General features: G+C 50.7%; 4 protein-coding genes across 4 annotated transcripts; 3 read left to right on the top strand and 1 right to left on the bottom strand.

Annotated features, from left to right (window-relative positions):
• Positions 1-272: 272 nt before the first annotated feature.
• Positions 273-1429, top strand: N7520_011529 (uncharacterized protein; the record flags this gene model as incomplete). The annotated part of the gene is made up of 2 exons (XM_057145462.1): positions 273-755; positions 812-1429. 2 exons carry the CDS (start codon positions 273-275, stop codon positions 1427-1429), a joined length of 1101 nt encoding a protein of 366 aa, XP_056991216.1.
• A 363-nt stretch (positions 1430-1792) lies between these two features.
• N7520_011530 (LMBR1 domain-containing protein) lies at positions 1793-3914 on the bottom strand (the record flags this gene model as incomplete). The annotated part of the gene is made up of 2 exons (XM_057145463.1): positions 1793-3551; positions 3607-3914. 2 exons carry the CDS (start codon positions 3912-3914, stop codon positions 1793-1795), a joined length of 2067 nt encoding a protein of 688 aa, XP_056991217.1.
• Positions 3915-5585: 1671 nt separating this feature from the next.
• Positions 5586-10025, top strand: N7520_011531 (uncharacterized protein; the record flags this gene model as incomplete). Its single annotated transcript, XM_057145464.1, has 3 exons — positions 5586-5788; positions 5845-5947; positions 6024-10025. 3 exons carry the CDS (start codon positions 5586-5588, stop codon positions 10023-10025), a joined length of 4308 nt encoding a protein of 1435 aa, XP_056991218.1.
• A 364-nt stretch (positions 10026-10389) lies between these two features.
• N7520_011532 (putative nucleotide-sugar transporter) lies at positions 10390-11866 on the top strand (the record flags this gene model as incomplete). Its single annotated transcript, XM_057145465.1, has 4 exons — positions 10390-10473; positions 10535-10611; positions 10677-11534; positions 11593-11866. 4 exons carry the CDS (start codon positions 10390-10392, stop codon positions 11864-11866), a joined length of 1293 nt encoding a protein of 430 aa, XP_056991219.1.
• Between the last annotated feature and the right edge of the window lie 698 nt (positions 11867-12564).

Raw genomic sequence — 12564 nt, forward strand, 5'->3', positions numbered from 1 at the left:
GAGGTTCCTATATCAACTCTATTAGTTACATGATCGTACTGGTACATTCGAGTCCGTGCTCAATTGCCTAACATGATAGGTCACAGCTGCAGAATCCCTACGATAAAAGAATTACTCCGAAAGAGGTAAGCAGGGTGCAAAGATCAGATGTCAGCCCCCACCCCGTGCGACCAACCAGCTCTTGTGGGGCGGCGATCTAACAACTCCCCTTCCTGACGAGAAAGTTACACTTACCAATAAGCCCACCAACCTACAAATCTCTACCAGGAACCATGGGCACAACATCCACTCCGGAACCACCCCACTCTTGGTATTTGCGCGGGTGGTGTATTATCCAGAGCCTGAAAGGAGTAAACACAAGCACACTGACCGAGAAAGATGTCCCTCCCAAAGACATGCGCGGAAAGTGGGTAATCATTACCGGCGCAAACAACGGGATAGGGTTCGAGACTGCAAAGACATTCTCAGAATGGGGTGCCAATATAATCATGGCTTGTCGCGAGCCTCCGAAATGGGAAACTCACCCCTCCGCAGCAGTAGAACATTGCATGGACTTGGCCACCTCTTCGGGCCATTCATCAACGATCGAGTGGTGGCCCATTGACATGGCAAACCTGGCTAGCGTTGATCAATTTGCGCAAAGATGGCTTTCTACAGGCCGGGCGTTGGATATTCTATGCAACAATGCCGGAATGGCGCCTTTTAACTCGGATGAGCAGGGGTTGACCAAGGATGGATTTCAGATCGTGCATCAGGTATGTTTGGTTTACGTTGATGGACTTGTAAGATGGCGCTGACGATGATTATACAGGTCAACTTCTTATCTCACACGCTTCTTACATTCCGGATCCTGGATTCCCTTGCCAGAAGTGCCGAGCCTCGCATCATCTGCACTACATCCAACCTACATTTTTTCGGAAAACTGGAGTTCGAAAAGGAAAGCCTTCCCATACCCAAAGAACGAGGTCCATATGAGAACAACAAATTGTATTACCAAATTTGGATCTCTGAAATGCACCGCCGCCTTCTTTCAAGTGAGAAATATAGACATATCACGATCAACGGTGTCCATCCCGGATACGTCAACTCTGGGATCTGGAATTTCTCAGGAAACAATCAAGGATCATGGAAGGAGACGATATTTGGATTATTGGCTGGTTATCTATCCATTTCCTCAAAACAGGGTAGTTTTGCCATTGTTAATGCGGCTACCAGTACTGATTTTGGGCCAAACCCTGAGGTCCAAGGTCGGGGGGAGCCAGGGGTCAAGGGGGGAGGGAACTATATCAATCGGATTTGGCAGGCAACTGCAATGCCTTATTGTGAACATGAGGGAACGAGATTGCGGATATGGAATGGGGTCGGGGCGGAGCTTCGATCGGCTAGAGAGGATCTGTATGTTCTCGAGGAGCTTGACAGAAATGATTGAGGATGGATTACGTTGGATTGGAGGCTTGCTTTTATCCTATTTACATTCTCTGGTTGTGGTCCAACTTTGAGACCGAGATAGGATTGTCAATCAAGACACACTTTAGGCTGGTCGATAGCTACATTACGTCAAATGGCTACAGACGGCTATTGTTGATATGAATGAAGAGCCAAGACGGGACGTACGAGGGAAATAATTGGTGGTTTCAGTCGTAATTGTATATTGTTCATGGCCATCGAACGGTGACGTTCCTGAATACAAAGGAAAATGATATGTACAAACCGGAAAACTCTATATTACACTGTCCAGCAGTAAAGATGAAACCCAAGCCCAAACGCCATATTATGCAAGGAGAAAAGAGCTCTAGCCAAGACGGAGACGGCCAGGCACCGCACGGCCACCAAATAATCGGGTAACGCCGTCCTCTTCCGTCGTCGTGTTGTTGTCCCCGGACATCCAACGGGGTAGACGGAATGGTTCACCCTGAAACCACTGGGGAGTATTAGTAGTCTCGAATGTATTGCGAACGCGGTGGGCAAAAGATTGGAAAAAGTTCTCCTCTTCCTCCTCTTCTCCATCGACGATCGTGGGTGCGGTGACAGGCCGGTGGGTAGTTCGAGGAGAGCGAGAGCCCTCAGCAGCAGGGACTCGCAGTCGTGAAGAGCCACGAGAGTCGCTCTCGTCATCACGGTCTGCTGCCCAGGTGGAGCGAGTTCCTCGGGAAGAAACGGCCAGTGAGCCAAACCCATTCAGCTCGCGCTCAATGAGATCACGGCCTTCACGCCAGCCCCCCATTCCGTAACCAGAAGGGTTGTTTTCCATATCATGAATATCATCTTCCTCAGCAAGACCAAAACCGAAGATCTTCTTAACACGGCCATAGAGGTTGAACAGTGTTGCGCAGATGGGCAGAAGAATCAAAATTGGGAAGATGAAATCAAAGCCTTTACCAAGTGGGGTGAGGTTGATGAGACTGCCTAAGAAGTCGTAGAAAGTCGTTTTCCGACGAAAGTCTTTTGGCAAAAAGGTCAAGAAGTTGTAGGCGATAGGCACCGTGAGACGGGCGACCAGACTGGCGTACCAGCACGCACTCTCGCCGTATGTGTTCCGACGCACCAGGGCTCGGTTGCCCCAGACCTTGACATCGCTGACACCCACTAGAGCAGCAGCGCACATATATAAGAGCCAAGCCGAAGTGACGAGCTGTTTGCCAAATCCAAGAGGCTTGGCTTCTGTCAAGCTGGGCATCACAGTCAAGCTCACGATGGACAGCTGGGGAGCCACAGACTTGATCAGCTCAGACCACACGATACAGACCGATGCCACGGAAAAGAAGGCCCCAAAGACCATTCGGACCGACGGAATAACATTAGAGTATAGTTGATGGCGCATGTACGGATTCAAAAACTTGGCTCGAGGGAAGCAGGACGAACGGCGGGGTGCGGGGCCAAACTCCAGTTTCTTGGAGGCGGCGGAATTGATGATAGCCTGGAGGTCGGCGGCGAGTTGAACCAACCGGTCCCACTCATCCACAAATCGAGCCTTCATGTGCCGGGAGCGCTGCAGGCGTCGGGTCAGGTCGGCCAGGTATCGCTCTGTGATCACGGAGGGGATTGTACTCGAGGACTCTGGGGTTTCGAGGATTGGGACTCGCACATCAGCCGACCCAGAACCTCCAGAGAGATCCTCAATCCACTCCTGGAAATCGCGGGCGGTCCCGGTTTTGCGCTGTTGGAGCTGAGCGACTTGCGAATTGAGACTTTCCAGCTCATTCACAGCATCCATCAAACGATCATGGACCTTGGGCGCATGAGCTTGGATCCGACGCAGGCGACCGCTCACATTTCCATTGCGGATTAGATTCCGGGGAATGGTGACCAAGCCGTGGCCCATGAGGTAGATGGCCAACACCAGACCCCACATATACGCCAGTGCCATGACAAGACCTTTGATAGCTTTGAAGTCGAAGCCAATGGAAAACGAGATATAAATTAGGCCCACCACCGCACAGGACAGGACGATCAATTGGTATCGGGCGTTCATGCGGAGTGAGTAGAGGATGCGGGCTTTGGGTTCGCGGTATCCGGAGTCGACATATTCGCCTAGTAGAGGAAGGATTGCCCTAGTATGTGTGAGTAATAAGACAAAAAAATTCCAGAGATCAGAACGGAGTGTACCAGGTCAACATGAAGATGAGCCAGTATGCGATGCGCCAGCACACCAGCACTACCCGATCGGGTAACCAGATGGCCTTGGGCCCAGTACCATCGCGTGAACTGGATGCCAAGTCAATCGGAACAAGAAGCACTACACTAGCGGGGAGAGCTAGTGCCAAAAATATGGGGACTAGAAGATATGCTGGTGTGGCGCGGAGGGTCAGGAAGCGGCGCAAGAGCAACAGGATGAGGACGGAAATGGCGAAGAGTGCCAAGGCGAAGAAGACATTGGAGCCCACAGAGACGGGCGATACGGAGACAGAGAACATGATTTTGTAAAATTCAAAGAAGAAGCCAAGAAAAAAAAAGAAATGGAAGATTTAGCCACTCATTGCGTTGTTAAAAGATGAAGATCTACGAAGTCCAAGGTTGACGTTTCCAGGGGAGTTTCCAATTGCTGACTTAAGCGGGCGCACGGTACCAGTGACTTGGTGGTGCGCGGCTGCCAGGGCGCCCGGTGGAGTATTTACTTACGATCCAGGGGACGCTTTTGTCGATCTCAATCCGCTTTCGAAAAATCCATTACAGAGGATATAGAAGGTCTATGATATAAGATACAATATCTGTAAATTATTAATACATGGCTGAGAATATTATTATGATTGAAAATTATGATTTCTCATTTAGATCTATCTGTATAGTTCCATGCAACTATTCATGCAACTATCCACTTTGCCTGGGGTCGGTCATCTCTGGTTCCTGGAATGGCAAATACACTTTGATGAAATCAGAGATATTGCATGTTACTCTAAGCATTTGAGACAAGGAGTGCTAGAATGGGCAAAATACTGACTGAAGCTCTTTCGACAGGCTTGAGATAAGTTATAGTTAGTTCTATACTAAAACGGTTATGTAAGCAGAGATCATTGGTACTTAACTTATACAAGGCTCCTCCCCCCGGCCGTAAGACAAGATCCACAATGACGACGTAGAATGAGGGGAGAGATTAAGATCAATACTTGAAATACTTGAAATACCTCAAAGGCTTCAAATATTCATTGTCACGAATATTTGAAACATCTGCTAATATATATCAATTGATCCAGTTGTATTCTCGTAAATACAGATAATCCGTCTTAGTCACGGCAGGAAATCGTCTGACTTCAAGTGCTTGGACATCGCAAGTCTATGATTTCCTGTTTGGTTGAGGATATTAAATTCACTTTCCTACTTTCATTAACTTCGATCTCGACTACTTCTTCAATTTTTTTTTTCTTCTTTCTCAACCTTCTTTCCTACACCCCTCCCTTCGCACATTTTTGAAACTTTCGAAAGCCTGTGCGCGAAAACATCTCCGGGTGACCTTCTTCTGTTCCGATCTTTTCCTCTCATCCATTTTCTCGAGGGTTCAATCTCGAGAGATTTTCCTCCTCCTCATTTTCGCCCTTTCGTCACTCCCCCAATTCATTCCGTCTTGTTCTGTAGAACCTGGTGCAACTTTGCCAGCTGCAGCATCCCTGTCACGGATCGCATCAACCCTACGATTGCGTCCGTCACTCTCATTCGCTCCAAGCCAAATTCAGGCTTTTGTCAGCGAATTGGGTCCAATTGACGCTGCTGCCCGAACGCCTTGCTTTCCCGCCGCGCTGGTTGCTCGTCGCTCTTCTCTCCACTAGTGTCCTCCGTTTGGACCATTTGAATTTCCATCCCCACCCTCCCTGATCATCGAGACTTATCACGGTTCCACCCACCGTTGTGTCATCCTTTTTTTTTTCTCTTTTTTTCATTTGTTTTTTCCCCTCGCGTTTTTGACTTGCGGGTTGATTTTCCATATTTCGGCCGATCTGCGACCTTAATACGATCTCCCGTCCCTGCACCGCTCCATCACCGCCAAACTCCCTTCTGACACTGTCGCATCCCGCCTTCCAACCTTGGCGAATGCTGGTCGCCAAATCTCCCCGCGGATTACTCACAGATTCCCCATTGATGGGGCTCTCGACATGAATCCCAATCAATTCCCCAATGCCCCCGGCGGCGGGGGCATGGTTGGTGGCAAGCCCGGAATGCAGCCGCCGAAAGACAACCAGCAAATCCAGGGCATTATCATGAGCCATGTCGCCCAGGTTTTGCAGAATCAAGGTCCTTTCAGCGGATGGAAGGCTGAAATCACGAACAAGACCCGTATGATGAATATCTGGCAAATGTACGAGCAACGGACCCCTCGGTCGAATTTCCGCCCAGCTGACCTTGATTGTCTAGGATCACCTCTCTCCGCCTCATCCAGCCTCGTATTGATATCTCTGCCGCTGCGCAGGCCGCTCTTAGTTTTGAACAAAAAGCATTCATACAAGCTAATGAAAGAGTGCGCTCGTCCCATCCTTGACCCTTTTCATCCCTTCCATCGGACGCAATAACTGACTTGAGATGATGGTCCCTAGGGCGACTACGATCGCGAATGTAATGAAAAGCTTTCCCATATCAAAGATACCCGTCAGAGACAAGCTGCTGTCATGCAAAATGGCATGATGCCCCAGCTTGCCCTCCAGGCCGCTTTCCCACAACAGATGATTCGAGGCATGCAGTCGTCCCCAATCCCAGGCCAACAGCAGATGCCCATGGGGATGAACGATCCAAACCAGCAGGCAACCATGCAACAGCGCCAGCCACAACAGTCCGGCATGCTTCCACAACAACGTGCACAACAGCGTCCTACCAGCAGCGGCCCCCTCCACGACGACCTGAACAACCTCTCCCCGCAAGACCTCGAGCATGTCTCTCGCCTGGCCAGCCAAATGCTGGCCAAGACAGGCCCCGAAGACATGGAGAAGATCAAGATGAACCTCTCCAACATGAGTGTCGAGCAGCGAACGTACCTCGCTCGCAAGAACATGGACCCGATGACATATTTCTTCCGCTCGCAAGCTCTGAACCAACTACGCCGTCACCGCCGCGCGCGCATGGAAATGGGTCGTGCGAATAACCCCGGCATGGATCCTAACGGCGCCATGATGGGAGATCCAATGATGAATCAACGTCAAATGCTACAGAATATGATGAACCTCCAGCGCAACTCAGGCTTCTCTGGAAGCCCCGGCCAAAGCATCGACTCCAATTTCATTGGCAACGTGGAAAACATCCAAGGTCAGCAGGCAGATGGTCTGCGCTCACAGGAGGCTGGGCAACTAGTGGTCCCTGCAAGCTCATCACAAATGAATCAACAACCTTTCCCTAACCAGCCCCAGCAAAACATGTTTCCACAGCAGATGGGTCAGACTGGCCAGGGCATGAACCCGCAGCTCTTTGGTCAGAAAAACTTCCAGGGTAGTTCCAATGTTCCCCAAGACCGGATGGCATTCCAAGCTCAGCAGTCACAAGCCCAGGCTCAAGCCCAGGCACGCGCCGCTGCCCAGAAAGCCCAGCTTGCTCTATCAGGCCATAATGGACAAGCAAACCCCCAGACACAGACGCATATGCCCCAGTCTAGCCCGGCTATGCCAATGTTGAATCAACCAATGGCTCCTGGTCAGATGTCACCCGTACAGGCACCTGGCCAGCCTCGACCTCCTTCACGCCCACCAAACACGGGTCAACCCAACATGCAAGGTCGACCGCAGATTCCCGCCACCCTCCCGCAGGCCGTCCAGGATCAACTCGCCCAAATGACCAATGAGCAGCTTCAACAGTTCTTTGTCACCCAACGACGAAATGCCATGGCCAATAACATCGCTCGCAACGGTGGTCAGCAACCCGGCTCTCTTCAGCAGGCAGTATCGCAAGGCGCTCAAGGTCAAGCGATCTTCAATGGCCAAATGCCCGGTAATGGTCGAATCAGGAATTCGATGAGTATGCCACAGGGCATGAATCCTGCCGGATCAGCTCCGCCTCAGCAGATTCCAGGTCAAGGCCTGACGCCCCAGCAACGTATGCAGCAGCAGCAACGCCAACAAGAGCTTTACAAACTTCATATCTTGCAGCAACAGCAGGGCAATGCTTTGGAAATGACTCCCGAGCAGGTCAAGGAAATGGATCGTACAGCTTTCCCGCCAAACCTCATTAATCACAACCACAGTGCTTCCCAGGTACCCAGGCAGATCAGAACTTGGGGGCAGCTCAAGCAGTGGGTCACTGCGAATCCACAGGCGTCCAACGGCGTTGATTTATCCAAGCTCATGATGCTGCAAAAACTCCACTTCGGTTCGGTTTTAGCTAATAGGGCCGGAGTTCCCAATAACCAGAACCAGGGCATTTTATCACAGCCCCAAGGACAGCCAGGTCAAATGCCAAATGGGCAAAACCTCACCAACGGACAGCCTCAGCCCCAGATGCCTCAGATGCGACCGCTAACCCCTGGGGATATCCACATGGCTCGTCAAAGGATGGGTCCAAATGGCAATAATATTACCGATGAACAGATCCGTGACCTCATCCAACACCGCCATAGGCAGATGTTACAGCAGGCTGCCGCGCAGGCCGCTCGCGCCCGACAAGAAATGAACGCAAATGGAGCGAACATGTCCCCTGGACAGCCGAATCAGCTTATGCAACAGCCTCCTGTTTCTGTACCCCAGAATGCCGCTGCCCAATTGAACCTAAATGCAGTTCCGCAACCACCGGCAACCACCGATCAGCAACAATCAAATGCAAAGGCTCAACCCGGGGCTCCGGCAAAGAACGCCAAAGCTGCAGCCGCCAAACAGGGCCAGAAGAGCAAAATTAAAATGGATGAGACTGGAGAAGCCCAGGCTTCAACTACACCCCAAATGTCTCATCAGCCTGCCGTTGCTGCCGCTGCGCCCCCTGTAGCTCGGCCAGGTCCTCCGCCATCTCATGAGCAGCTTCACTCGATGACTCCTCACCAGCGAATGCAAGTCGAAGGTCACATGCGGAAGCAACAGCAGAACTTCCTTCGTGGACCTATCATCAGTCGGGCCGCTGCAGAAGAGAACTGGAGAACTCACCTCAAGCCGGAGATTCTAAGCGTTTACATGGAAATCGCCAAGAGCGCTCCGCCTACTCAACCTGTTGTGACTTCTCCAGAACAAAAGGCGGTCATGTCTCAGCTGCTCATGGACTCCTTGGATATCCTCGGGCGGCTTGATATTTTGATGACCCACGGGTTTGCGAAGATGCAGGGCCAGGAGAAGAACGCCAGGAATCTTCTTGCCATGCGTGTTCAAATCATGCGGCAGTTCAAGAACACACCGGATTGGGTCCTCAATGACAACTTTACTATCACTCAAGATTATCTGACTGGTGCTATTCTGTTCATTCGAAAGTTGTTCCAGGTGATGATTCTTCGTATGAACCAGCAACGGCCCAACGGCGCCCCTGCGCCTGCTCCGCAGGCCACAAGCACGACCGCGCTAAATGCGACCAACCTTGAACAGTTACAGCAACAACAAGAAGAAGCTCTCCAACACGCTCGACGTGCCTCCAACCAGTCCGGTGCAGCTGTCGCCCCCGCGCCATTCGGAGCGCCGTCCCCACAGGGTGTGCCCCACGCGTATGGTCCAGGTGGTCTTGCACCGGAGAAGCTGAAACTTCCTCCGCCCAAGAAGAGAAAGCAGTCTCACGCTGGTGCCGCGAGTGCCTCACCTGTGCAACCCAATCCTGCCTCTGTTGCTGCGGCGACCCACCAGGCAGCCATGGCGAACGCAAAGACCCAGGCTGCTGCTTTGGCCGGCACCTTCAAATGTAGCGTCGTCGATTGCCAACAGCATTTCCTCGGATTCCCAACCCAAGCAGCTTTGAATAAGCACGTTGAAGAGAGTCATCAGCCCGAGAATGAGGAGGGTATCGAAAACCCTCTGCAGTACTACATCGACAGCCTTGACATCGGTCTGGGCTTGACTCCTGCTACTCCGGCGAATCAAAATGGAAAGCCTTCTCCCGGCAAGCAAGCTGATTCAGCCGCATCTGCCCGGCAGCTGGCATCCTACCAGGCAGCGGTCGAGAGTTCAAAGCTTCTATCCCCTGGGAAGCAGGCTAGAAAGCGCACCTTGGATGATCTCGAGACCGAAGACCCATGGGCGAATGCGCCGATGAACCTTGAAAAGATCCATGATACTTTCGGACCTATTTTCTCAGAATGCCGACGCTTGGCTCACGGCTACGATCCCATGGAGGAATTCGTGAATACGGATATGCTCTCCCGCGAACAATCTGATGATACTCCCGATTCGCTGGATAATGCGCTAGCAACGATGACCCCCAAGGATGACCACAAAGATTTTGATGGTGATGATACTTGGTTCGAAGCATGGGATGAACCATCAATCGAGGCTGCCAAGGCCTGGTTGAAGTTGCCTCCTGACTCGGAGTATCCAACCAATGTTCACTTCCCGCCGGGGCCGAACGGGCGTTTGTTTGACTGGGCGAAAGGGGAACCACAAAATGACATCAATATGGAGAACGGAAGTGTTGTTATTGCCGCCGTTTGATTCTTTTACATTTTTTACTTAATATTTCTAGTTAGCGCCGATATCCGTTGTTGGATTCCTATGATACCATAGCAACATTGAATTCAAAAATATCATTTTGTATTCGAACTTTGATACATATGATAACTTCTTCTTTTATTCGACCAAAACCATCATAAACATTCCTGTAGATCTGAGGTTAGGATGCACTGTCGATCCCGATATCTTGTCGATCACACGTGACACGGACAAAGCCGTCTCCACTTTCCATAACGTCAGCTTATCAGCTGATCCTTATCGGCCCCGATCACCAACTCCGCTTTGTTCAAACCTCCTAACTCCAACTCTTCTCATCGCCCCCATTCCACAATATCTTGGTGGCAACATGACGAGTCGCACTTTAATCCCATTCCTGGTCACGATGATGCTCGTGACCGGGGTTTGCAACACAATTCTCAATAAATACCAGGTGTGCTTTTCGTAATCAAGCTCCGCAGAAGGTTGAGCGCAGCTAACAGCATGATTCTTAGGACATGCAATGTGTTCGAAACTGCGACTCCCCCAATCCGAATGATCGGAAGATGTTTGAGCAGCCAGTAATCCAGACGTAAGTGTATCTTGTTCCTTGCATCAACGACCCAGACCTGATTGCTCATGACTGTTTTCGAATAGAGCGCAGATGTTTGTCGGTGAGATGGGCTGCTGGTTTGTTCTCGGATTATCAATTCTCTATCGGCGATTCATTGGCCCCCGCTTGTCCCGCGACCAGTCTCCTCTCTTGGCTGGCGGCTATCGTCCCATCCGTGGTGAGGACGGTGGTCTGGATGACGATGAGCACACCATCGACGAGGGTGGCATGGAGCGCAGAAACTCGCACAAATCTATTACGGGGGATGACGACCGTATTCCGCTGCGTGGATGGAAGATATCTCTTCTGGCAGCCCCGTCCTGCTGTGATATTGCAGGAACTACTCTTATGAACGTGGGCTTGCTCTTCGTTGCCGCGAGTATTTACCAGATGACTCGAGGCACTCTCGTACTTTTCGTCGGACTTTTCAGTGTTATTTTCCTTCGGCGGAAGCTGTACTTGTACCAGTGGAGTGCACTGTTCATTGTCGTTCTTGGTGTTGCGCTCGTCGGCCTTTCCGGTGCCCTCTTCAGCGGTGACCCGGGCCATGATCTCGCGCAGGATGACGGTAGCTCTTCATCAGCGGTCGCAGGAGCCCCAGAGGCGGTGAAAGCTATCATCGGAGTGCTGCTGATTGCCGGAGGACAAATCTTTACGGCCTCGCAATTCGTGCTAGAGGAATGGATTCTGGAAAACTACGCCATGGATCCTATCGAGGTTGTTGGATGGGAGGGTATTTTTGGCTTCTCCGTGACATTTATCGGCATGTGTATTATGTACCTGTTGGTTGGACGCACTGCGGCAGGACAGTACGGCTATTTCGACATGAAAGAAGGTTGGCACCAGATCATGAACAACCGTGCTGTGGCCGTGTCCAGTATGATGATTATGGTCAGCATTGGGTATGCAACTACTCCCATTTTCATAACTCAACTTCCGGGTGACTAACACATTCTTCAGTGGATTCAACTTTTTCGGTCTCTCTGTGACCCGTACCGTCTCGGCCACATCCCGCAGCACCATTGACACTTGCCGGACTCTGTTCATCTGGATTGTCTCTTTGGGACTTGGCTGGGAGACCTTCAAATGGCTCCAGGTCGTCGGCTTTGGGTTCCTTGTTTACGGCACTTTCCTCTTCAACGACATCATCCGTCCCCCGCTCAAGGCCTGCCTTCCCCGTGGGCCGAGAGAACACGAGGACTTGCTCCCGGAGGACCCAATTGAGCATATGTAGAGTCCATTACATATCTCTTTATAGTGCCGGACTCAAGCCTCGGGTTCTACTTCCTCACGACTATACCTTCATCTTGGCAATTGCTGCTGCATTGCAGGTCAGTGTGCAGTTATAGTTGGAGACTGAGATATTTTTGATTATCTCGATACGATCATTTACGCAAGCTGCTGTGTTGGCGTTTAACTAGTACTGGACTCGTGCTTACTTCTTGTTACTCCGTCCAGGGCAATATATAGCTGTCCTTTTTGATTTTTTTTCCCCGATTGTTTTGCATCGAATACTCTTCTCCATTGATATAATCTTTTGGTGTGGACCTTCTTTCTCGGGGCCTTTTATTGGTCGAAGCTTATCAAGTTATACTATACCTAGACACTAGTATAGCAATGACACAATGTTACAAATTTGGATCACTTGGTTCGTAGACGGTTCGCCCTCTTTCGTGTATACTATGTTGGTAACATTTTGAACAGAATAGAGGTACAGGTCGTAGATATCCCTTAACCGCGTAGGAAATTCCTATCCGGAATACGAGTTACTTATCATTCGATGGTCAATTCCCTGGATTATGCAACTATAGAACAATGACCATTAGTGATGGATGTGGTGAATCCTGGAGGATATCCTCACTCCTAGCCTTGCATTGCTATCATCTATGTACAAGAATATGCCCCAGGTGCTTTGAGAAAGAGGAAGCAGAG

This window comes from Penicillium odoratum (genome assembly GCF_028828045.1).
Source record: "Penicillium odoratum strain IBT 22623 chromosome Unknown utg000008l_segment0_segment0, whole genome shotgun sequence".
NCBI classification, from domain to species: domain Eukaryota; kingdom Fungi; phylum Ascomycota; class Eurotiomycetes; order Eurotiales; family Aspergillaceae; genus Penicillium; species Penicillium odoratum.